The following is a 25517-nucleotide window of genomic DNA, read 5'->3' as shown; positions in this document are numbered from 1 at the left end:
AAATACTTTAATTTTTGTCAGTCGCTAAGGTCGTTTTGATGAAAAAATAATAGGGTTTGTAGGGGCCTTAACCAATTTATAAATCTGATTTCATTATTATTATTAGTGATAAGACAAACTTAATTTTGGTCTTGCAGTGTCTGAACTCGAACTTGAATCTTATTAGAGTTTTTTCTTACGCCTCCGTTGCTGATTCCATTAATATCTTATTACATAATACTTCCATAATCAAGAAATTGTAAATTGTAAATTGTACTATCCAAATTTTCGGGATTAATTGTACTCTCCATTCCCTCCCAACCGCGTGGTAGTGGTACTATCCACTAACTATACCTACATATTATCACATTCTTATGAAATTTTACCAGTGTACCTATGTACCTATTTAGTTTATGTATATTTTGAACTATCTGTTAAACCTGTATCAGCTTAACTTACATTTTAGTGTCATATTAGTATTTTTTTCACGTCATCATGTAATAATATATGTATAATATCCTATTTATTCATCAGGTGTGTTACAATCCAAACAACCAATTATTCGAGACAATGAAGACGGTACCTATGATGTTACCTACACTCCTAATCCAGAAGGCGCTGAACTTGTGGCCAACGTATTGTACAACGGACATCATGTACCGAATAGGTAAATATGAAGCTATAAATATTAAAAAACCTAAATTTTAGATATAAATAATATTTAATTTAATGCTATAAAGCCATATATTTATCTCTACTTATATTCCGAGCGTTACAACACAACTTTAATAATTTATAGACAAATAAAATAAAATTCAGTATTCTAGAAATTGTTAATAATGAATTCACAGCTGCCTCGTAGTAAAAATTATGATTTCAAGTGAACACTGGACGTATTGGAAATGTGATGTGTCACCGGATTATAATAACAATTAACTGATAATGTAAAAATGTGATTTTTTTGTAAATTATAAATTATGTATATTAATATTATATAAACAACCAAATATGCACAAGACCATTTTATGACAGATGATCGTTTTTTTTTCTTTTCTTTTTTTTTATTCAGTCCTTTCAAGTTCAGAGTTCGACCTAAGTTCGAATTGGATAAAATCAAGATCGAAGGCCCCGGCGTTTCCGACTCTCGAGGTATCAAGGCTTCTGTTCCCACGTATTTCGTCGTGGACGCTACTGATGCTGGTTCCGGAAAATTGGACTTGAGAATTATGGTAACCTATATTGGGAAATACTATGTTCTCAGACATTCTTATGAGATGTTGTAAAAATATGATGATGACACCGTACTCTCTACTGCAGGGACCGGATGGTTTTCCCAGGCAGGTGGACATCGAAAAGAAGGACAATATATATAAAATCAAGTATACTCCGGATGACTGCGGTCGGTACACGATCGAAGCACTATATGACGGCAAACCATTACCGCAATCTCCGATTCAAGTACAGGCGTACTCCACTGGAAATGTAAGTTCACTATGATGCACGATTGTTATTGTAAAATTCTAACGCTTGAACGGCTTACGCTTATATGCGGAAATCAGGGGGCTAATCGCCCCAAATATCCCATCAGCCTCCCCTAAAAAAAAACAGACAATTTATGAGTTGTGAAGAGTCAAAGCTCCTACAGCTCATATTTATGTTAAAAATGTTACTTGTTAAATCTCCCCCCCCCCTGAAATTGTAATGGATTTCCGCCTATTTTATACGCTTTATATAATAATAATACATCGTATTTAACTATGAGCACACGCGTGCATTATTGTTGTATATTATAATATATGCAGTGGCGTTCCCATTGGCTATAGGTACTCCAGATTATAATCTCAAGACTTTTTTTTTTTAAATCATAAATGGAATTTAAGTCTCATAGAATTTGTGAAATAAAAATAGTTATTATTTTTATAGTGTTAGGCGTTTGGTGTCCTTATTGAAAACGTAAAAAGTAATGAAAATGAAAATGTATTTGTTATAATCAACAGTCCTCCAGACTACACTTATTATACCAAGGTAGTCTGGGACATAATGTAGGACCCTAAACTTTTTCATTAAAATTGTTAACCTTTTACAAATTTAATGGGAATATCACTGCTTATATCACGTTACTATTATAATATTATTATAAGTGCGCTTTATACTAACAAATTTTCCATTCGACTCAAGTGTAGTCGATATAATTACAAACTAGAAATTTTTAGAATGGCGTTTTGTAACAATTTAATATTATTGTTAAGTAAGTACGTTGTCTTATTTTCGTACTAAAAAAACAACTGATGTCGGTTGTATCGTTTATGACGAGTTATGTTATAAAGTTAGTTTGACACTCACACGTAGGTGATCCATCGTAATATTGTCCATTGACGTTTTCACACACGACGTTAAATATTATTCTAAACATTTTGGGAGGAGTTCATAATAATTATAAATAACAGTTTATAATAATGACATTATGAAATTAAGTATAATATGAAGAGTAAACACCGCGAATACTATTAAAAATATCTTCATAACGGGTTTAATTATTCAGTGTCGCAGGCATGTTTTGGACGCAAGAATTTATCTATTTATCACATAAAAAGGAATATTACGTTAACCGAAGAATAAATAACTAATATTAAAATTAAAATACCACGGATAATAGAACGCATTTGATTTGTTCGGTATTGTTGGAAGACGGACACCGGCGAGTATACCTGTTATTAAGAATGCGGCGAGAAAAAACGGACGATTTGAGTCTCAACATAATAGTGTCCATCACTTGGAAAATTTTGGAAATACCAAACAGTTTATAACTGAAAGCTAACGCCGACCGAAACGTTTCATTCAGAATTCGATACGTTATAAAAGTACGCGTAGTGTTTCCGTCGTATTATTGTTATAAGACATGAGTGTTGTACCCAATATTATACCAGTAGCCGTACATATACATCATAATATTATACCATGAAATATCTAGAATTATTAACAAGTGGTGTATACCAATATTAGATTGGTATAATATTACCTTCCTAATCAGTATAATAATATCATATTATCATACACTATTTATTATGCAACGTACCTACGTTTTCGTTTACGCTTCGTTCCGCTTGTTTGATTTGATTTGTTAAAATGTTTGTTGTAGGTATCTAAACTTGGTTTTATTTTTACTAATGTTTTGAATTCGATTGATCTCAGTTCATCGACGACAGATATTATAATAATATAATATAACAAACAAATTTACGATCGGTATTTTGTTTATTACTCGTCTTATATACCTATGTAATCTTATATTATTTTGGCAGTTGAAGTTTTTTCGAAAAAATAGCGATTAAAACTATCTCACTAAAAAAAAAAAACTAAACGCTTCGAGTTGTGTGTTGTCGATTGTTGTGGACAATACGTCCAGACGAGTGTTGTGCATATTAAAATTTTTAATTAGACTTTTCATCGGTTTCCTATTCAGTTTCCTCTGAACTCATTATCCTATTTCATAGCATAATAATCGAACTATTATGTTATAAAATAGACTGATATGACAGAGGTGACCGGTAAAATTAACTCCAAAAAAATATCTCAAATATGATATTATCATAACAATATCTCTTTGGTAAGAAGAAATCTTCTTTCTTTTCAGTTGAAAAAAGTCCTCAAAACATTTTCAAAATGATAACGTTAAAAATTAAAACATTTTATATAATATTATATTCTAATTATTATATAAGAATATAATTTTATAATAAAAATTTAAATATCCACCACTTTATTTTTATTATTAAAGATTATTAGCAAGTCATCTCTTATTATTAATTCAATCTAAATGCTCATTAGGAATATGGTATACATTATCGATAATTTATAAATAAACCATGATCAGAGGGGCTACTTGACATTTGGACTTAGACCTAAGTTTTCGGAGAGATTTGGGATGCACAGGTCCACCATAGTTGTATAACTTATTTTAAATTTTACATGCAGACATTTTTTTTTAACATACCCGATATAAATCAATTATCCCACAATATATAATACTATACTACCGCAGTACAATTTTCAAAAAATTCTTTATGATCCAGGAAAATACAATTTTATTCAAAAACATGCAACATTTTATTTTATTTTTGAACTCGGACAACCAAGTAAAAATATAGAAATGCATGAACTTCTGAACCCTAAGGTTATAACTTATAAAATATTATTCAATAATATCTATTGAAAATAGTTTAAATGAATGTCCAACAGTAATATTATAGTGCAGTACCAATATACTATACACCAACCTACGATTTTATCGATAAAATAATAGGTTCGTACATCATATAATTTGGGGACGATGTGTTTTTTAATTAAAATAATACCCAAAGCCTTATCAATTAAGATACAATAGCTACTTACCGACTGCTCTCTCTAGTCGCTCTTAGTTGTTGCAATATAATTTCAAGCGACACTTGTGTTTTTATTTTTTAATTAGTGTTTTTACATTTCCGCAAATGCTATTGCTGCACATGATCAGCTTCAATTATAGGTGCACTGTTATATTACCTACCTAAGTGCAACAATAACTTCCGGCCATTTTTTCTTCATAAGGTGTAATAGAACCAGTGTTCGGACTTATCTAGATAATTATTTGTTCATCTTTTATCTTATCTAGATAAATAGTTACAAGGTATCTAAACGTTCATCTAAGATAATTTTTTACTAATCTAAATAAATTCATCTAAATACATTTTTTATTGATAAAAATCACGAAATTGTCAAACGCATTTTAAATATTTAAACGGATTTTCAAACCAAGTTTATGGTTTATAAATAATGTAATTATTTTTATTTATATCATCATTATTATTATTATGTTCCTAGTGCCCAACTAAAATATACCTAAATTTAAAACCCATTAAAAAAAAAATTGTATCTTTTTTTTATCTAGATAAAAAAGTATTTAGCTTTATATTTATCTAGATAAATATGAGTTAAGTTATCTTTTATATCTATCTAGATACATTTGAGTTGCATTATCTTTATCTTTATCTAGATAAAAAAAATACTTATCTAATCCGAATATGGAACATAACGACCTGCAAAAAAATATGAAAATTATATGGATAAGGAATAATTTAAGAAATATTCCCAGTGATATTCCTATAAAATATTCATTCATGTCAGGAAATTCCCAAAATTAATATTTTGAAAAAATTATTACGTTTCAAATTGGTTTACTCCATATAAATATCGATATTAAAAATAAAAAACTACTTGACTTAAATAAACGTTTTTACCATAAAAATTTGTCTAAAAATTAGATATACAAATTGAATATTTTTAAATTTATGAAAAAAATGTAGGGTAATTAAATTTAAATTTTAAATTGTTGATATTAAAAAATATATATATTATACTGTGTTTGTTGCACATGTGTTTTAAAATTATTAAAAAAAGAAATATTTAAATATTGATTAAAACAAAAGTTAATTAATTTGTCAGGTCTTTCGGTTTCACCCCGTATACCACGGGGGTATATATTTTTTACTCGAGATATTTATTTATTTTTTTGGAGTTTTTTTTACCCGGAACATAATAGTATAATATTATGACGACGGTGTAGTTGTCGTCGTTCTCATTTCATTTAATTTTGTTTATATTTGTTTTTATTTTCCGTGTAACCGTCCGAAGGCGGACAATTGTCGTATCACGGGGAACGTAGAGAACCGAATACTGACGGGTAAAAACCACAGCATCGTCGTGAACGCCAGGAACTGCGGCGACGGGAACTTGACGTGCCGGATAAGACCGGTGGACGGGCAGTAAGTCTCGACACATCAACGTGTACAAATAGCATAGACATATTAAGAATTAGGGAGAAAACCGGTTTGATCACTGAGTAAGAGAGATAGACTACAACTTACTCCGAACATGGAAGAAAAAGTATCGATCATTTATTTCTGCAAGGGAATTAGGTATTCTAATTTATGATATAGGTAGGTAGTGCTATCATAATTCATAGCAATTACAAGTTTTGAATTTTGAATTTTTTGCAATTTTAAAATATTTAGATTGGTATAATGAGTTTTGGGTTTATAGTTTTTAGTTTATTATAATTATGAAGTAACTCACCTATATGCATTGTTGTAGTTTTTGAAGGAACTGTAGGACATTCTCGAATGCTACATTTTTTCACATTTTTTTACTATCCTATAGGATAGTCCTAGGATAGCTATTGTTCTGTCGGCAATAAATATTATAAACAATTGTTATACTACAAAAACAAATGCGATTTGCAAGACTTATAAGATACAAGCGTCAAATCAAATTTGAATTTTTATTTATTAGTCTTATCAGTTAAAATAAATTTATCGGCTATGGAAAATAAAATAATTTTATTATTTCTTCCTCATTCGGGGTAAGTGTTATAGTCTGTTTCTTTCACTCCATGGGGAATACATAGTCTATTCCTTAATATGTTTATGGTCATCAACACACGTTAATAATAAATTCAAGGCTCGGAACTTTAAGTGCTAAAAAGTACTGAAATATCATTATCAATAAAAATATCAATATCGTATTATGCTGCAATTTATTTTTTGAACTCTGAAAAACTGAACGGAGAAAAATTTTTTATCGGATATTTTTGGTATACAGGATATTTTTGCATCAGATCAAATACTGTTGGAGGATCATTTGTCACCGGGAATTATTTACAGGACTAAATCACGGGTCACCAAACAACTAACAAGTTAGGAAAGCTCACTTTGTGACCGTGCTAAATGTCTGGTTTATAAACGTACCGATTTTAATACAGCTCAATAAACTATATAGTTTCATATTCATTTTAAAAATAATTTGTTAAATATTAGATTTTGGTGTCTATTTTTTAAATTTAAATTGGCTAATTCTAAACTTAAGTTTAAAAACCAAAAACTAAATAATTAATAAATACCTAGCTGAAAAAATGTATTTAATGTGCATGTAGGACGTAGATACCTACCTATGTGTATTAATTTCTTATTTTTCGTGTATACTTTCGTCAAACATCTTATTGTCTTCCTACGAAACTAAGTACAGAACGGTAAAGCTGATTAATATTGACACGTGCCAGTCACTATCCCAGACAGCATTTTTTTAATGATAATATTATAATAACTTTATACTAATATTATTCGTGATTATAATGTTATAATAATATTTTTAAACGAAAAATTGCTGTCTGGACTCTGGGGTGAAAGGTCACTTATCGAGTTTTCGGAAGTACATGTATTATGAGCAGTGGCGTCCACAGTGCTGATGTCCCCCCCCCCCCCATTGCGCGTATTATTATTACTTAAAAAAAAATAAATATTTATCAAGTTTCAACCGTCAACTATAGTAAGCAAGACGCAAATTTCATATACGTCTTACCAGAATAAATTCATTTTTGAAAAAACATTGTATTTGCACACCAATTTTCCTAAATTCTCCTTTAAGCTTTTTTACCGGGTAAATAATTTTTATTGACATTTATAGAAAAAAAATTTAAATTAATCAAATACAATCTATGTGAGGATGGTATAACCAAGCTGGTTACCAAACAATTTTAATAAATTTTCATTATTTTTTCTCCAATTATTTTAAAAAGCACTGAACATTTTCAATTTCGACCTCTAAAAGTACAATTTGCTTCCAAAAACATACATCGGGCATTGAAGTTCATGATCAGAGCATTTTTCCTACCAGAAAATTTGAGAGTTTCAAACATTTTAAAATACCTCAAATAAACGTCTGAAATTATTAAACTGGACAAAATAAAAATAAAATTGTAACTAATTTTCAAGCCCCTCTCCCTCCTTATTGTAAAATCCTGTGTACATCATAATTTTCACATATGATTTCTTTGCAATAAATCAAATACATTTTGATGAACTCACATTCCAAACAATATCATAATACTAAAATAATACTTTGGCAGTTTTATAATTGTTTTTGATATTCGACTATTTTTTTGTATGCAAATTTGTTTTTCTTGTTAAATCGATAAAATATACAATTACGTATAATCTTAAACCTAATATCAGAAAGTTTACAAAAATTTCGAAATATCTGAAATTATGCGATAGAAATGTTTACTTAATTAGAAATAAGGGAAGGCAGATAGGTATACTATTGTGAAATAAAATATGACGAATAATATCAAACCAGAATATCAGTACCTACCTACGCACTTTCCAAACAAATATGCCTTAAGTTCCGATCCTTGAATTAATAATAAAAACAACAATAATTAATTATTGACTATTGTTATCGCGTCGATACAATATTATACCACATAGGTACTTCTCCCATTCGATATCATACATAATCCAAATGTATACAAACATACCTAAAACACCTCGACCAGTGGCGGATGAGGAATTATTTTTAGAAAAAACAATCTTATTAGTTATTACTTATTAGCTTAGATGAATTGTATATTATAATATACAATAAGTGTACTTATACTTATAAGTAATACAAGTTTAAAAGTATTTGTATAATTATTTTTGCTCACATGTTTTATGTGACGACTATATTTAGTATTACATAATATAGCACAGCAAATGGGCCACGGGGAGGCCCAGACCCATCTACCCCCCTCAGATCTGCCACTGGTCACGACTCTATGTAGTTATATCATTATATTGTGTGGTTGCTAATCATTTCACGAAGTATATATTTAAGTGACGTCGTGTGTGCGTGCGTCTGTGTTATTTCAGTTTCTTCGTAAACACAGAAGTTGTGCCGAAAAACGATGGCACTTACGTGGTCAACTATTCGGTAAAAGAGCCCGGGGACTACACGTTGACGATGAAGTTTGGCGGTCAGCCAGTCAAAGACGGGTTTTACAAATTTACGGTAACACCATGAACAAACGAAACATTTATATATTTTCAAAAATAAAAAAATAATAATCATAATCATATAATAATATTGTTCATTATTATATCGTACAAAATATAATATATTATAATAACGTAGTCGGAGAGTCAACGATAATATTGGATCACTTCGTGTGGAGGGTGTTGTATTCATATTAATATTATATTATTATTATTATTATCATTATTATTATTATTATTACTTTTTATTATTATATATCATTAGGTATTAATAATCGGAGCACGCAGCACCATACATTTGTTACAATAATAATATTATTAACATCGATTTATGTGCATGTATAAATTATATATTATTATATTTTCTTTTACCCATAATATCATCGTCTGGTATAGGTAATAATAATTATTGTTGAAAATCAACATGTACGATATGATAATATTATTAAACATAGTTAATAAAGTTTAGTCATTGTAAGCATTACCCATTTTTTTTTCAACTCAACACAAACGCTTTCACATTTTTTTTTCAATAAAACCGCAGTTTGCGAACGATTTTAGATTTTAGGATTTTTCCTATTGCAAAACTGTTTGTGAATCCATGAAGACCACTGGTAAATATTTACACTCTGTCTTAAAAGGAAAAACACGACAAACAGTTTGAGTATAATATTATTATGTAGTAAAGTAGCACACAAATCATACTTAATGATATTTTTAGATTCTGAGCCGAGCGAGAAAGCTAGTGGATTTACAATGGTGTTTATTTATTTTTATTTTTTTTTATATCCTGTATACAAAAGTTCTACCAGAAGGAGTTATTTGATTTCAACGTATAGTACTTACCTTATCTTTTAGCAAATTTGATCAAGATGATACTTTAGAGAGGTCATTTTCTCAATAGTTATTTAATGCCACGGCAAAAACTACTGATAAATTACAAAAAACCTCTAATAATAGAATTTTAATTTCTTTGTTTATCACCATAGCAACGAATAAGAAATAATAATATTATAATATTAATTCAACATACAGGCTATAATAAATAATAACAATATAAAAAATCCAGATTTACAAATCGTCTTCGCTCAGAAATGTTTTTCTTATATAATGATAATATTATATCATTGAATTCAAGTTTAATACAACCCATTATACATTGATCCATTTGTAACCTACTATACAGCAGAGCGATATCTATCTTACCCGTTTTTTATAAATACATTTTTACGATATTTTCGTTAACACCGTAAAAATATTTTATAAAGAAATTAACTTTACAAAACAGCTTGGGTGCTTACATAAAAATTGATTAATATTATTTTATAAACTTGACACACAATATTATAATGTTGTCATTGGCGGCGATTGACTTGTGTTTTAAAACAAAACCGTAGGTTTACCTATAGAGTATTATTATTAAATACTTAAACAATATACTTACTTAATTGACATTTGACAATATTTTCTACAGTATATACCTAATAGTCAAACGTAAAGATTTTCAAAATTTGCTTACGAAAAAATAGACTTTTTGAAATCTATGATTATAATATTTAAGACTTAAAAAAGGACGCTATATACCATTCAATGTTTATGAAAATGGTTTTACAAGAAAAAAAATTCAGTCCGTCATTTTAATATAAAATATCTAGTCTCAGTTAAGAAACCAAATTTAATCTCTACCTTCAGAAGCCAATATTATTTTCTGTGTTCATTTAAATATTATATTTTTGATATGCATAAATCAGTTATTATTGTTTTACAATTCGTTATTCTTATGTTTAAAAAAATATATAAATTTGGACACAGAAAATAATATTGGTTTCTGATACGTATCGTGTAAAAATTAGATTTTTCATCAATGACTCCACCTAACTATTATACAGGCATAGCTAGTATGCAACCGAGTGGTTATTTTTCGCGAGTTATCTATATTATTATCTCGTGCTTACAAGCAGCCACTATTATAGCACTGAAATGGCTAAACCACTTGTTTAGTTACCTACAGTAAGTTTTAAGTATATTAAGGAATTAAAATTTAATTTTTCGCAAAATTTCACTAAAATATGTACAAAGTATAAACCCCTTGAAATGCGAGTTTGTATAACGCACAATTAAATTTATTTTTCTCCACTTATCTACCTATTCGTAGAATCTACTCAATAACAAAAATTATAAAATGATGTAATGTGTGGTCTCGATGAGAAATGTCAAGTGCTCATCCGTAACTTGACGTATACGCCTGGAAAACATATTTAAAACGAACACATTTACTCTCCGAACGACACATGATCAGGTCAGTTTGAGGTGGTATATATATATATCTTTATATTTCTTCAGTACTGTGTTGACTGATTATGACTAACTTTTGTTTCGCTTATGTATAGTGGTGTGGAGACTAAAAATATCGTAGGTATTTTACTATATTGTCCGATTGTAAATTGTATATTTTTTTAAAATTATTTTTGCGTGTTCCATTTTTATATAATAATATAATTTTATTATTACAGTATATTATATATTAAATATTCGTAGATATAGGACTTTCATGCACTAAAACAAAATTAAATCAAATTCGAAAAATATACCAACTAGAGTTTTGATAGATGAACAATTCTGTACCTACAAAACATAAATTAGTTTACCTTACGTACCTTATAATGATACGATGTAGGTATTAGTTTTAACCACTGATTGAATTCCATACTTTAATTTATGTCACGTTTGAATTTAATATTTTAAACTCACATATTAAAATTGTATCTTCCATTCTTCCATAATGGTCTGCTGTGTGCCATTTTAATAATAATTAATAATTTGGACGGGTCGAAAAGTGGTGGGTGTGTATAATATTTTGTATTAGTCAATCGAATAGTGTGTGTTTAGTGTATAATATATATATAGGGTGTAACGAATGTTACAGTATTTAATTTCACCACTGCGTATTTTGATTTGATGTAGTAATAGATCTAACAAAATTAAATAAAACAGTAAGCTTTGTCGACAATAATGTCTACCCACAAAATTGCTACTATAATAATTATTAGTTATTACCAAACACCAAAAAAAATATTTTTGTGAAATACTAACATAATATCCAGCATATCATGGTTGATTATTATTTTATTTAAATTAAATAATTTAGGTTATTTTATCATGAACGTTTATGACATTCCAATGTAAATGCTCTGTGCACGAACAACGAAGGCACGTTTTTAATGTTATTTTTTATTATTAGTTTTAGATATAATTGAAGAAAATTACAATTTAATTTGTTTTTCATTTATAATTAAATTATGTATGAAATGTATTTGATCAACGCAAATTTGTAAAAATACTTAATTGATATATATAATTGATAAACATAATATAATGATACCTAATATCCTAATGAATATAATAATAATTATTGATTCTTTTAATTTTGTTCGATATTCCCTGCTATTTTGCGGGACCTGCTTAACCAAGTTAAGTTTCCAGTATTTTCCCAATCTTAAAAAATTATACATACTTTTAAATAATTTTTTAGTGTATTAAACCCGACGATCTTATAGTAATTTGTTAAAAATAACAATCACTGATTATTGTTCCGATGATTCAACCGGTTCATTATAATTGTGATGAACCATCATTTGAGCCGTTAAAATAGCTATTTTCAAATATTAATTTAAAACTAATAGGATATTGTTTCATATAATATTATTGTTCCCTGCAAAATACAAAAACCCCGTCGTGAATATTTTGGAACTTCTGCACAAGAGTCTTAGCAGGCTTGCAATAATCGCTGTGTTGCATACAATTATTACGAGTACCTGATCAATATTGTTTGTTTTATTTGTATTATTATTTATTAAATAGGTATTTATGTTGATTAAAATAAAATCACGGTTTGCTTGATTTTTTACTTATAATTTAACAACTATTAGGTGTCATACTTTAATGAAACACTTTGAATACCCAACTGAAATATTATGCCAGTTAACATAATGTATATTAGAGGTACCTTATACTATATTGTAAATTTATTCGCTATTCACTGACATTCTGCGAAATGCCTCTCCAAGTTACGTTTCCTGAAATTACCCACCTTTACAAAAATTTGAAATTTTATTTTAGATTCTGAATTGAGCGATGAATGTTTTATTTTTTTTTTATTGAACAAATATGTATATTTACAATCTGTAATTATGTATAATACAATAAGTAAATGGAAAGTGAGTTGATAAGTGGGAGGGGGAAGTCACCCAATGGTGGCACCAAGTGATGAATGTTATATTAATTTTACAATGATGTGTGTTTTTTTTTTTTTTGTGTCTGTCAGCACCTTTTAGGACAGTAAAAATGCTTAAATTTTCTTCAACAGTATCTTTTATGATATGTAAGTGAATCTAGTTGGTACTCTGAGGGGTAAAAAGTAAAAATTACCAGTAGTTTTCAAAAGCACCGTGAATAACAAAAGATTTTTACGCAAAATCTGTTTTCAGAACATTTAGTTCAGAACCAGGGCAGCATTTGAATGAAAAAATTTCGTTTTATGTTATTTACAACTAAAATGTTACACAATTTGTGCGTTTATCGTGATTTAGAATTAAAACGTTGTTCAAGTTTTGCGTTAATCGTTAATTAGAACCAAAACGTTATACAAGTTTTGTTTTTATCGTTATTTAAAATAGTGTTCCCAGACAGCATTTTGTAATGATAATATTATAAGAGTATTATAATAACGTTATACTAATATTATTTGTTATTATAATGTTATAAAAATATTATTAAACAAAAAATTGCTGTCTGGGTTATTACCTATTAATATTAAAACTATTAACTAGGCAATGGTAGGTAATGGCCCGGATTCGGAGTATAATATTATAAATTCTTAGATTGTTTCCATTAAATAAATTTTTCTACGAAACCAATAGACTTTTTAAATCAATTGATTTTAAAATATTTCATTTTGCGTTATTTTTTGTTTAATGATATTCTATAAATTACGTTTTGCGTTATGTTTTGTTTAATGATATTCAATAATATATTTTGTTAATCGTTAAGTTTTGTTTTGCGGTATTTAATTATTTTTGATTATCGATTTCCGTTTTAATTACGTTCACAAATTTCAATAGTTTTTTTTTTTTTTATCAAATATAACACTATATTTATAATATATTATGTTATTATAACGTTTGAAAGCTCTGTTGAGAGCTGATGAGATATTGTTTTAAATGTTGTAATTCCGTGCAAAATACCCAAACCACGTCGTAAATATTTTCGAACTAATGTACACTATAGTACAAGTCCTACATACCCCGGTGGTGATTATCGCCGTGTCATGCTCGCTATTATTACGCGGTGTCGCGGGCGTGCGTTTTCTTTTCGACGTCCGTCCGGACGAATAAATAATCGCCGTCGGAAAAACTCGAGCGAAAACGGACAAAACGGTATTTACAGTGGTCGTCGCCGTTCCGAGTGCATATACTTTTATATCATTATTAATAATTATTATTGTCGTCCGCCATAGTTTCCGACACCCAGACGTAATTAATTATCATATTTATTCGAACTGTCGTCTTCGCCGGCTGCCGAGTTGCGTCGAAACAATTATGTCTGAAATATCCTCTTGAATAGTTTTCATTTTTTATTTTATATTACAGTCAGGCGAATATTATTACCACCGAGTAGGTAGTCATGTAAGGTTTTTAACTTTTTGGATCCACCACGGATTAAAGTTTCGGGAACGACGTGGCGTTCCCATTTATAATAATAATAATAATAATATAATGATTTAACAGTCGGTGGCCCGAAAAGCACGACATATTTATACGTTTTAACGCCATCATTGATTTAATTCGCATTTTATTATTAGCAACCTTTCGCGCGGCCTTTTGAGGGTATTTCGTCCCCACGAAATGTTTCTTAGTTACATATTTTACAAGACCGTTCATTAACAAATTAATAATTAGGTCACGTTGGGGTAATTTTGATAAAAATAGTATACGAGTTTAAATTCGCAAATAAGAAATAAACATAAATTTAAAATACCTATTTAGGTAGATATATTTTGAATTTTACTTCCAAATAATATTAAATCAATTTAAATTAAAAAAGCAATTTTTTATTTAAAATGTTTTTTCCATAAATTTAAACTTCACTAAATCAATGTTTAAATTTTCCCATGATGCAGAATGATGTAAATTGTAAACAATTGTATATTTTATGTAGTTTAGTTTTGGACGTTTAACTTTTAAATAGTATACCTACCTAATGCTAATTAAAATCGTTTGTTGTTTACATTCTTTTACAGCGGAATAACGGATAATAAATTGTGAAATGAACCTATAAGAATATATTTACTTAGAGTTAAGTTAATCAATATATAAATGTTTGACAAAGAAGAATAATAGTAGACATTTCGAAGAATAAGGTAACATAATACATAGGTACTATAATATAATATGTACGTACAGGGTGATTCTTTTATCATGAAACACTCATTATTTCAAAAAGTATTAATGTTTTGAAAAATATTTTATCACATGGTTTCAAGTTGTTAAAAAAACAACGTTTTTATAAAAAAATATTTTTTAATATTTTTATCCTTAGGATTTTTTAAGTTTTTATTTTTTTATTTATTTATTTATTTATTTATTTATTTATTTATTTAAATATACGGGCGTAAGTCCTATTACAATTACAACATAGAGTTTTAATTGCATACTTCAAAGCAGAATATTTTTCTAAGTATTTTGTTTCATAAAAATTGAATTTAGGGCGAGTAGTTTATGGGTTATAAGTATTTAAATTTAGATGGGTGGATTGGAGAGGTACGAGGTTGCCCCGCAAAATGTTTGTCCACTACTCCGATTGTTTAAACTTTAAATACTTATAAGCCAGGCTATGAATTTAATGCACTTAAAACCTATTAAATATGCATGCATATATGCACTAAAAACTGACAAAATATGCATAAAAATATGCTCTAAAAATTCTTAAAATATGCTCTAAATTTTCAAAAATATGCAAAAAAACCACAAAAATGTAACTTTTACTTTAATTTTTTTTCATTATAATTCTTTACTAGTTTTAGTTTAATTATTAGTATTGTTACACATTGATATAGCTGATATGAGTATATGATTTTTTGGGCTTGACTAGTCTTGATCTTCGTAGTATACAAGATCTAGTTATTGCATTGTAGCATTGTACAATCAACAATTTCTTTAGATTTTTATACTCGAAAGACCTCCTGTTTGGTGTCAACAAAGTTTTATGTAAAGAAAAGAAGCGTTCTACGTCTGACGAAATTATTGGGGCAAACTTGAAATATGTAGGTACGTCATGTCGCTACTGGTTTAATCTTCTGGTAGATAATATATCCAAACCTACGTTATTTTTTTCGCCAGTTAATATTTTTGAAATATTACATATTTTTTGAAATCTTTTGGTTTTGTTGAGAACTGTTTAATCTCAACTTCAATAGTACAAAAGTCAATAATACAAGTTGAATACTCGAGTAAAAATAGAATAGTTTCCATGAAACTATAAGAGTCATAGTTTATACAAATACATTTAATGTTTTAATATCAATTTAGAACAGATTGACCGAAAAAATGCAAATATTACGAAAAAAAGCATTTATACAAAAAAATTATTAAAACATGCATTTATATGCCCTAACGGCCTAACCCATGAAATATGCAAAAATATGCAAAATAAAATTTGGTATTTGAACTATAATTAAGTCAAAACAAATTTTGGCCGAATCCATTTTATTATACAGGGTAACAAAAAAAACATGCAAATGCATTAAATTCACAGCCCTGCTTATAAGTTATAACTCATAAACTACTCGTCCTAAATTCAATTTTTATGTATCAAAATACTTAGATAAATATTCTGCTTTGGAATATGAAATTAAAACATTGCTGTCATTCAAAAAAGTAAAAAACTTAAAAAAATATAAAGATTAAAAAATATTTAAAAATATGATTTTTAGATTCTGAGCGGAGCGAGGAATGTATTGGTTTTACAATGATTTTTATTTCTTTTTCTTTTTTATTCTGTAAACACTTTTTCTCCCTCTAAACTTGCTCAAAAGTATCAAGTATAGCATCTTTTCTGAAAGGTAATGTTTTTGAGCTGGTACATAAAGAGGTCGTTTTTCGATTTTTGAAACGCTACTCGAAATAAAAGCGGTTAAAGGAGAAAAAACGTACGATTTCACGATTTTATAATATTAAATAATTACGGACGACGTTTTCTACCAGAAATATTGCGTCAAATGAAAAATGAAAAGAGATATTTTTTGCTGTATTTTGGATTTTGTTCCTTACGGTTTAAAGTTCGGAAAATGTAGCCATTTTTGAGCTATTTATAGACATTTTAATTTTGAGAGTTTGTTTTGTTGTAATTCGGTTAAAATCATTCTTTAAAACTTGAAATTTGGGTTGTTTACTTATATTAGCCTTACCTAGACATGGTAAAATTTTCAAAACATTTGAGCGACTTTTGAGCTTTTTATTATTTTTCATTTTCATGATATTTTCTAATTATAAATTATAATTATATAAATTACATATTTATATAAATTGTTCTTAAGCTGTTCTTATAACGCTTTATTTATCATCATAGAAACGAATAAAATTAAATAAAAAAGATTCCCTCGTCCGCTCAGAATCGTTTTTTATCGAATGCAATCATTACATTCAAATCGAATACAGTAAAGATACACTATCCTGTCCGAGGACCGAATGGACGATGGACAAACATCCACCACCGAAAGTACAGCAGTATACCTACAGTGACCCACTTGTAACCTACTGTAGGTACAGCAGAGAGACATCCACTTACCTGCTTTTTTAATAATAATGTTGTTTTTTTAACAACTATGTAAAAAAATATTTTCAAAAACAAATACTTTTTGAAATAATGAGTGTTTCATGATAAAATAATCATCTTGTACGCATATTAAAATAGGTACCAATATATTTTTTTTAAATAAAAACCACAGATACGTGGTTTTTTATGGGAATTTTGAATTCCAGTATAGAGTATAAATTATAAATTTAGTTTTTGTGATCAATTTTTTTTAATTTACATTTTATTTGGGTACCTATACATTATATGATTTATTTGTTAGATGTTATATTATTATGACAATATTAAATTATGTGACTAGCACGTTACGTAGGGTGACATTAGATAACTATAGAATACATTATATTAATAAAATTACCAACCTGGTTTACTTTTTTACTAGATACTTAGGTACGCGGATTTTGAGATTTTTGACTAATATTTTTACGATGATTTTATATCACTGTACTTGTGATGTAGTTGTACATATTATATTAACACGTGCAATAGGATGGCTGTGTTTGTTCCAACCAACGTTTTCCATCGTAAACATTACGTGCAGATCGCGATTATGATTTCTATATTTAAAAAACGATCGCGAATTATGGAGAAAAAACACGTGTTGAATATTTCACAGAAACGGTTCAAAATGTATTTTATTTCGTTGTAATTTGAACCACAGTGCATACGAATATCTAAAAATAGCACCCGAGATATGTTTTCATCATATTTGGGTTGTGGTTACTATAATAATAATGTGCAATTTTTAGCATGCAATTCTTCGCGACTCATAAGTTACCACGTTTACTTACTGTTTCTGAGGTTCTACGCGATAGTGCGGTTTGTATGGATTAAATAAAAATGATAAAACAGTGAAACCTCAGTACAGTGATCCGGAAACTCCCGGTTATTGAATTTTGTCCGCTATTTAGAGGTGTCCGTTAGGAGAGGTTTTGCTGTAGTATGATCCACACCTATAGGTACACAGTTTCATTGTAAATTTTATTGTGCCGTTGATTTTGGTGCGGTTGAGTGTTGACATATTATTAGCTACCGAGGTATATTACGTCTTTAAAATTATTTTATATAGGTAATAATATCGTGCGTCATTTTTTTCGCTACTATTTTTCTAACTTTTAAAGAGTATATTGAACATATTATTTATTGGACAGTTAGTATTGTAGTTAATGAGTTGAATAATATACCTATATAAAATATCTGTAGTGTTATTGATTTAGTTATGCATTCGTTGTAGGTACTTACTAGTTACTTAACATTGTCATGTATAAAAAATATATTTCCTACTTAATTTAAAACGTTTTGTGTACTCCGACATTAGTCCACTAGGAATGAACATTTCTGATTTTAAAAACACATAATATTATTCTGTTAATATTATATAAACAACATAAACATGTCTTAGTTTCCTAATTTAATAGGTACTCTGAATTATATTGTTAAACATATGCGTTCGTTGAATAAACCTTAGATGATAATAATAAGACGCTGCACAAAATACACAATTTAAATTGTTCATTTTTTCTTGGCATATTAAACCGTAATTAAAAACGTGTGTCAGCTATTACGCTTGGTTTACCTTACGTGAAAATAATTTGTTTCTACGATGTTTTTATAATAATTATTTTTGTTTAACGCGGAAGACGTTAATGGAAAATTAAAAGGTGCCAAGACACGATATGTCGCTGATGAGCTCAGTCCCGAATATCTGTTAAAATTCTATTACATATTAATATAATAGTTTTGTTCATTGCGTAAACGTCATCGACGCGAGTCGTTTATCAGCCAATAATTCCTGTTACACAATTTATAAATTACAGTAAGTGGTGAGTGCCTAGTTCAGTATTTGGCATAAATCCTACAATATGTTATTATACCATATGATACCACTCTACTGTCTGATGTCTACATATCTTGCTGCAGCCGTCGTTTGATCGCAATGTTATGAAAAATTAAATACTTTGAGAACATAACTTCTGCACGGTGAAAATAATATGCCACCCAGTTCCAAAAAAAAAACTTCTGACAGGATTAAACAGATTACACGGACACTCTTCTTTATTATTAAATATATAGTTCACCAAGTTCGGGATAGTGATATACTTATATTGTTATTTTCTATTCATTTTTTGACGAGTTATTGTGGGACCTAGTCCGCCAAAAATGCCTTTCACGTTTTGCCACTATAATATGGCTCCTCGATTAAAACACTCTTAGCCGTTTACGAAACTTAAACTCTCTGTGTAAAACTGCCATCGTTTTTATGTTATGTAATATAAAAGCTTATCGGCAGCACTCCCTCTAAGTCTTTACGCTGGACTCATTACGTTTTATAATTCAAAGACAACTTTCCTACATTTCTGCCAATTTATATGCGATAATCTATAAAATCAGCTCCTTGCTCGTAGTTATTGCCAAATATTTTTAATTTCGGTTTTTAAACTTTTTATGAAATTACATCGAACATAAACATATTGTTGCTGAGAAATATAAACTGACCATATAATCTCATAAACGCAATATAATGAGTAAATCCGCACTGGCGTACAATTTTCCTTTTATAAATTTACAACTATATTCTTCTTTACACATCGAAAGAATAATATTAAAAATCTAAAACATTAGCCCTTAAAATACAAATTGAAGAATCATCCCTAATCGACATGAATAGGGCTGGGAAAGCTGTAGCTTTAAATACGAGTACATAACAATAAATAATATTCCAATAACCTACGAATACACGTGATTAGGGTCATGGTAGTTGGGTACTCCCGGGAAGACAAACGGCTTAAATGTAATTTCCACCATTCTCTCTCATCCCTCGCAATAATAGGTACTTTATAATTTTAAAATATTTTATCGTAGTAATAACTAATAACTAATAGCCAATAGGGCGTAATAATTATAAAACTCAACTTTAAACTTACAATAATAATGTAGTTAAAAAAGAAACCGCGCGGAGGGGTGTTAATTTAAGATACCAGGATGCTAACCACCTACTTGCACCCCTTATGAACAAGATAATAATGGTGTGAACGTCGTATTGTTAAGAATGATCGGCGGCGGTGAATGAATAGGACATAAGACACGACCTTATATATTTTACAATAATATCGTAGTTCATAATAAACGTGTGGGGAGTTTGTTCATTTAAGACGCCGGGGACACCCCTGGCACCCCTCCCCCATGAGCAACCACGGCTCTGACCACCAGAAGTCGTAATATGTACAGAGATAACGGGGATAACTGTGCTGGAATCGGACTTAAAGCCGTCTTGATGTGTAAAAATAATAATTCGTCGGACTGCGAACGTTTGGACGTTTGCCAGTGGCGTTCTGCACGGGCCGCCGCCGACGACGTATCCTCCTCGACAATAATAATAATAATAATAATTTAATCTCGCGACACCCACTACAACCCAGCTGCAACTGCGTAACCACCAACCCCGCGGTCGTCCCCACCCAGCCCGGATCATTAACACCATCCGCGGGCCCTCCCCCCACGCCGCCGCCGGATAAGACGGCGTATCCATCTCGATGGGTCACATTATATATATATATATATATATATATATATACACGATAATGTACGATAATATAATATTATAAAAATATCACACGCACAACAATATAATAAAACGCCGACTCGTGGTGGTACTCCCAGCCAGCAAGCTCCTCCGAGCCGTGTACAGTATTATTTATATAAATAAATCTCGTCCAGCTTCTCGCCGATTTCGTCGTATTTTCTTCTACTCGTCGTTTATTTCTTTTTTGCGCCTCTGATTCCCTTCCTTTCTTCGGTTTGGTTTTTATTCGATCGACTGCTCCCTATAACAGTCGCCGTCAACCTGTAACCGAGCACGTCGTCGTCGTATTATAATATTATTATTATTCTGCTGCACTCGCCGGTCGCAGCACAGCAAAAAACGAAATAATAATAATATTAATAAACAGCCGACGACGACGCCGTCACCGCCGCCGCGTAACTCCATCCGGAAGAACCACCGAGTCGTGAGTCCGTCCGCCGCGCGTACACCGTCCACTTGTATAAGATATTATTATAATAATAATATTGTTGAACACCGCAGAGACCGAATTTTCTGAGAATTTTCCGCACCGGCCGATAACATATAATATTGCCATCACCGCCGTCACTGCACTAGGAGGTGAATATTAATAATTTTTAAATTATTACATCGTTTTTTTTTGTGCTCCGAAAAACCATCACATGACTCGGTGAAGTAACCTTAAATAATAATATTATAAGATAACACTACAAAATATTTTATTGAAATAGATCGGATATTATATTGGATTATTATAATATATCATTTTTGCAATAGTTGTGTGGTTAGCCCTCACTAACCGTACACGAGCTTAAATTTGAGCTTTTGTAATGTTTATTTATTTTTTGTATTTCGCAATCGTATTGTGGGTGAATAATATTAGATTAAGTAGAGACCGGAATTATGTACGCGCATAGTAAAAATGATAAAATATCATGGAACAATAGGCACAAAAACTTATGAAATATGCAGTAGGCATATTGCACATTAAAAATCCGAACCAAATGAATACAAATAATAAATTAGGTAATAAACATTGATAACAATAAAAGTATACCAGGTCTAACCTGGTATCTTTGATAGCACTAAAAGCAAATCTCTCCGCAATAATTTAAAATTAATAGTAGAACGACATATTAGTTCTCGTATTCACTGTAAAGAGAAAACAGTTTATTTATTTATTTATTATAAGAGTGTATAAAATATGCTTTAACGCTTCAAATACTTATCGATATAATATGTAGTCAATGAAATGAGACTGACTTCCATCCCTCATGCACCCACCACCCAACATAAATATGCAAATGCATTTAATTCCGGTTTCTAAATGTACCTATATGCAAAGGGCTTGTAATTATTTCCAGTCGACAACATAATTTATTACATAATAATATTGTTAAATCGAATCGTAACCTCCTCAGGCGCCGCTGTCCTGTAGCGTCCAAGTATAATATCCCTGCTTGTGGTTTGTTTTTTTGATCATTGGTTTTGAAATCTGAAAATGTGTTTTTTTTCCTCCTGTTTACTGACAGGTCACCGAAGATACGGTCGGGGTAAAACGGTTGCCCAGAGACTTTGCCGAGCAACTGCGCTTCGACGAGTACGCGCAACAGACGATCACCACTACCTCCAAGACCACCTCCACCACCACCGACGAGTATAGGCCCGTGGCATTGGACAAGATACCGGTACCTTCGTGCGGTGGACATTTGACAGGTAAGAATTGAATTAATAATAGGTACTAATCTTAGCGTAAATAGCAACCAATAGCCAATATTAATATATTAAATTTAAATGCGCACAAGACATCGATTAGCTTCTGTTTAACTATTATATTTATTCGGTCGTGACGCAAATCGAGCAATATACGAGTCTTAGTCATGGAAGAGCACCGCTAATGAAGTAAATGAGACGAATGGCATTCTCGTGGTTTTCGAGATCTACTTGCGGAGGCGAATATGTAACGATTTATCAACGTACGCCGCACATAAATATTTTTATTTCTGTCTTGTTTTATATTATTTTATACCTCCGTCTGAGTCCCCCTTGCACTATTAATCTTGTGATGTGACCTATCTTTCTCTCCTGAAAAAAATAAACATAATTTATAATATACCCGCAGTGAGATAAATTATCGGTAATAATAGTATTAATAATAGTATGTATGTAGGTATATCGCAAGGATCTTTCGACCTACCTACTACAATTTTTTTATCTGTTCAAAAGACTCGAAAATTGTTCTAAAAAGCAAATTTCGAGCTTGGTACCCAAAATCTCTTGAAGAAACTTCATGAAAACAATCTTTTAGGAATTGTTTATATGTTAAAATATGTTTTGTTAATTTATGATTAATTAAAAAATACAATTGATTACCTAATAAAATTTAAATATAGGTTTATAATACCTATAAATATTGAGTGGTAACTATTTGAAATAACGTTAAAACTAATGAAATATATTTCAAACTTTTATAATACTACTGAACCAAAAAGTATTAAGGTTGCATTTAAAATTAAAAATCAAATTTTTAAATTACATGGTAGGTATTATGCTTATATTTTAGAAATGTCTTAAAATTTCCGAAATTCAACGTCTGTATCGGCAGACAATGTGCATACAAATATATTGTATTCGAGCGAAACACCCACTAAATCATAATAGCGTGAGTTGGCACGTGAAATCGCGTATCGTTTTCGAATCGGAACCTCGTGTTTGCCATAATTTATTAAATCGTATAAAATTATATTATTAGCCGCGATGGGAAACTCGTGCATGTGAAACATTTAGCAGCTCTCGTTTGCACGCAGAGCAGCGACATTTGGCCACATCTTCCGGCGTGACAATATATCTATATAATAATAATTATTATTTTCCATATTTTGAAAGAGAAATAGGCGAAATAGGTGTGTGAGAGGTTGCCCTATGATGCAATTTTTTACACTAAAAACGCGTTTGCTTCAACTGCCTTAATTATTAAACCATATATATCAAGGTCACGATAAGACGTCTGCCTAAAAAAAAAAAATAATAATTTAGACATTCCAATATTATACATTTAATTAAATAGAAAGATATACCCCTGCATTTTTTGTCTAAAGACTCACTTCGTCTAACCTTACATTATTTATAGTGGAAAATATTTTGTAGATAATATATTTTAATTCAGTTTAGTGCGTAACAATATAGTTATAGCAGTTTAAAAAAGTAAAATAAATGATTATTAAATTGTATAATAGATATGAAATTTAAAAGGGATTTGATACCGTCCGTTTTTTTTTGACAAAAACAAACATATATTTTGTCCTTTGTACAGATAAAAACTAATTATACTATAAAATAATATAATATAATATATTATTTGTTTATAAAATCATGTTACTCAAAACGTATTAAGAAACAATAACTTGAGTATGTAACATGTAAGAATTTTGTCATATGGTAGAATTAAATAAATACATTATTTACTTAATTTTAATGAATTCTTTGATGACGATCCGGATCCGGCATTTTATTTGAATAATTTTATAAGAATTAACTAATCATAGTTGTAATCCAAGATTAGGCCCTAGTGGGAGAAAGTGACTGCCCATATTATCCTCCCTTAAATTTCCCTCTGGTTTGCGCATGCGTGTGTGTGAGATTACCTAGATAGGTATCTATTTTATTTTAGACGCACTAACAATCACACACATTCACACGACGTGCACTTAAAAAGTTGCCTAAATTTAGTCCCTTAGAAAACGGTGGTTTTAGAACAGCCATATTGTCTTACACAATAATATATCATCATCACGCCACACGAAAATTATTTAATTTGTTGTTTTTCCGTTTTACAGTATCAATATTTAGCCAATACACTGTCATATTTATATTAACCTATAGTTATCCACGCAACATTTTTTAAATCAAATTCAAATTTGTCATGATCAATTTATTTTACATTAAGGCCCCTGCAAATGTGTCATTTTTAAGGAGTTGTGTTTAGGCAATTATTTCGTTTCTGCGATTACTGATCGTCTTAGTGTGTGTAGTAAATGATCATTAGTATACACGCGTATACTCCCCTACCATCACCCACGGACCACATCAATTTACAATACATTATTATTTCTTATCTGATTTGTGGTCGCACGCACGAACATGCACAAGTCATATAATGTCTATATCGAAATATTCAAAACCAATTTATGGACGTGAAATAGCCGTCGCACTGACAAAAATTAAGGTACTTCTAGTGGTTCGATTTGAAAAAATGTCAAGAT

The 25517-nt window shown here is 29.8% G+C and overlaps 1 protein-coding gene across 3 annotated transcripts in view; it reads left to right on the top strand.

Annotated features, from left to right (window-relative positions):
* Positions 1-25517, top strand: part of LOC100162552 (filamin-A) — a 142003-nt gene that overhangs the window by 82716 nt on the left and 33770 nt on the right. For 2 of the 3 annotated variants that reach the window (XM_008180618.3, XM_008180619.3), the window contains 4 exons: positions 514-646; positions 1049-1208; positions 1297-1461; positions 22788-22971. In XM_008180618.3, coding sequence (XP_008178840.1) covers positions 514-646; positions 1049-1208; positions 1297-1461; positions 22788-22971 — 642 coding nt within the window. Of the gene's footprint in view, positions 1-513; positions 647-1048; positions 1209-1296; positions 1462-21415; positions 21856-22787; positions 22972-25517 lie in introns of those variants that run through there. The other variant, XM_008180622.3, reaches the window with a different exon arrangement.

Source organism: Acyrthosiphon pisum, chromosome X (genome assembly GCF_005508785.2).
Source record: "Acyrthosiphon pisum isolate AL4f chromosome X, pea_aphid_22Mar2018_4r6ur, whole genome shotgun sequence".
NCBI lineage: Eukaryota > Metazoa > Arthropoda > Insecta > Hemiptera > Aphididae > Acyrthosiphon > Acyrthosiphon pisum.
This window is presented reverse-complemented; position numbering and strand designations above follow the sequence as displayed.